General features: G+C 48.9%; 1 protein-coding gene across 1 annotated transcript; it reads left to right on the top strand.

Annotated features, from left to right (window-relative positions):
- Positions 1-371: 371 nt before the first annotated feature.
- On the top strand, positions 372-1,800 carry EMH_0088160 (Tetratricopeptide repeat protein 27, related; the record flags this gene model as incomplete). Its single annotated transcript, XM_038022940.1, has 6 exons — positions 372-501; positions 734-820; positions 986-1,020; positions 1,265-1,354; positions 1,542-1,651; positions 1,788-1,800. 6 exons carry the CDS (start codon positions 372-374, stop codon positions 1,798-1,800), a joined length of 465 nt encoding a protein of 154 aa, XP_037878794.1.
- Between the last annotated feature and the right edge of the window lie 719 nt (positions 1,801-2,519).

Raw genomic sequence — 2,519 nt, 5'->3', positions numbered from 1 at the left:
GGTTTACTGCCTAGGGTTATGGGATTAGGGGTTAGTATCCAGGCTATAGGGTTTCTGTCATACGTCTAAACCCTTGTTCCTTACGCTCTGCAGTGGGCTCGGGGCACCACTACAGTAGAGAACGGGATCTAGGGTTAAGGGTTTAGGGTTTAGGGTTTGGCATTGATGTGGTTTGCTGTAAAGGCAACGACCCGTTGGCCTTGGAGGAGGTTGGGGCTGTGGTGTCTCGCGCATTGGTGTTGCCCCCTCCAACAGCCTGCAGCAGCAGCAGCAGCAGCAGCAGCAGCAGCAGTAGCAAGGCATATTATCAGCGTCGTTTGGAGGTGTTGCAGCAGCAACCCGCGGCGTTGTTTGCTGCTGAACCCGAGTGTATGGTATCAGCCCCCGATTGGGCTGTCTTCTCCTCAGGACTGCTGCTGCGGTGTCGCGCAGAATTCCACAGAGTTAAGACAGTAGAGAGAGCGGTGCTGCAGCTGCATGCGTTGAGGGAACAACTCGATGGTAACCAGATCTAAACCCTAAACCCTAAACCCTTATAACCCGAAATCTGCAAGCATGCATCTCCTATGGGCTGAGGGTTCAGACCTTTGGATGAGGTTATGGGTTCTAGATGCAGGCGTAGGACTACGCCACGGTAGTCAGGGCTGAGGATTCATGGCTCAGGGTTTAGGGTTTAGAGTTTAGGGTTTAGAGTTTAGGGTTTAGAGTTTAGGGTTTAGGGTTTGTGTTGCAGATGCGGACCCTCCTGCTTGCTTCCGACTCTTCGGTTTGCTTTTCCATGCTGACCTCCTCACTTGGTGGGAGCTGCAGCGCGAAGTTGGTGAGGAAGAAACCCTAGGGTTTAGGGTTTATAGTTTAGGGTTTACCGTTTAGAATGTGCCGTAGAAACAGCTATGCATGCCTTCCCAGGTGCACGAGATCAGCGTTTAGCGTTTAGGGTTTAGGGTTTAGTGTCTGAAATCGGATGCTGGTGCGCTGTCTGCAGCTGTACGAATGATGCGTATCGGCGCAACTATCACGGTGAGGGTCTAGGGTTTAAGGTTTAGAGTTTAGGGTTTAAGGTTTAGTGTGTAGGGTTTACGGTTTACACTGAGGGCTACACTTTAGGCTTATGCGGCTGCCTATACACTTTGACGAAGACCATTGGCAGCGTGTTGTCTGTTTTCACTGGCCAGCTTCAGCAAGACGACTTATATTCAGTGGTTTAGGGTTTTGAATTAGGGTTTAGGGTTTAGGGTTTAGGGTTTGGGGTTTGTGACTGCAGGCTGCTGAGAAGTTCACAGAGCTGCAGATGTGGGAGGAGGCTGCCGATTGCCTTGTTGCCGCTGACCGGCGAGCGGATGCTAGAGCCCTTGTAAACCTTAAACCCTCAACCCTAAACCCTAGACCTTCACCTCAGATTCGTAGCAGTCTAGGAGGAGCAGCGCTATGAACGTTCAGCCTCAGCCTGTTACCCGTTTTTGCAACCCCTTAGTTCATCGGTGTATTGGGATCAAGGGTTTAGCGTGTAGCGTTTAGGGTTTAGGGTTTGTGTTCTTCAGCTGGAGGAGCAGATCGCAGCCCGGCCAACTCCTCACCTTCTTTGCACGCTGGCGGATTTAGAAGTCCCGGAAAACGCCAAGAGAGCGGAAGACCTGTACAAGGAAGCATGGTAAGCAGTTAGGCATTCAAGGGTTTAGGGTTTGGTGTCTAATGTTTCCTGCCTAGGGTTTCGAACTGCGCTGGCGAGAACTGCGTAAGTGGCGAATATCATGTCTGGGTTTCAGGGTTTTGCGTGAGGGTTTTAGGATATTCGGATAGTGGTGTAGGGTCTTGAGCTGGGGGTTTAGGACTTTGACGGTCTAGGGAACACCGTTTAGGGTTTAGTGTCGAAGGTTTGGGGTCTAGTGTTCGGGTTTGAGCTTCACCTGTTGGGGTTCCCTGTTGGTCCCTGCGTGTTTATCTTGAATTTCGGGGAATATGTCTCCTGACGTTGAGACCACTGAGTTGTATTCGTTTATTTGTTGCATTTCAGTGTTCTAGCGTTATATTTCATCCTCCATGTCCTGCGTTTCTATGCTTATGTGTTGTATTTAAGTCTTTGTGTGTTGTGTTTCAGTGCGTATGTGCCGTGCTCCAGTGTTTAGGTGTTGTATTTCAGTGTTTGTGAGTTGTTTTCCATCGTTTATGCGTTGTATGTCGGTGCTTAGATGTTGTATTTCAGTGCTTCGGTGCTGTATTTCAGTGCTTCGCTGTTGTATTTCAGTGTTTCGGTGTTGTACTGTAGTGTTGACGTGGGCGCCGTATTTCAGTGTTTCGCTGTTGATTTTCAGTGTTTGTGTGTTGAATTTCATCGTTGAGGTGTTGTAATTTGGTGTTTAGGTGTTGCGTGGCGGTGCTTAGATTTCGCGTTTCAGTGTTTAGGGGTTTCATATCAGTGTTTAAGTGCTGCATTTCAGTGTCTAGGTGTTGTACTTCAGTGTTGATGTGTTGTACTGCAGTGTTGATGTGTTGTATTTCAGTGTTCAGGTGTTGTATTT

This window comes from Eimeria mitis, genomic scaffold (assembly GCF_000499745.2).
Source record: "Eimeria mitis Houghton genomic scaffold, Emh_scaff6578, whole genome shotgun sequence".
NCBI lineage: Eukaryota > Apicomplexa > Conoidasida > Eucoccidiorida > Eimeriidae > Eimeria > Eimeria mitis.
The sequence above is the reverse complement of the archived record's forward strand: the minus strand, read 5'-3'. Positions and strand labels throughout refer to the sequence as shown.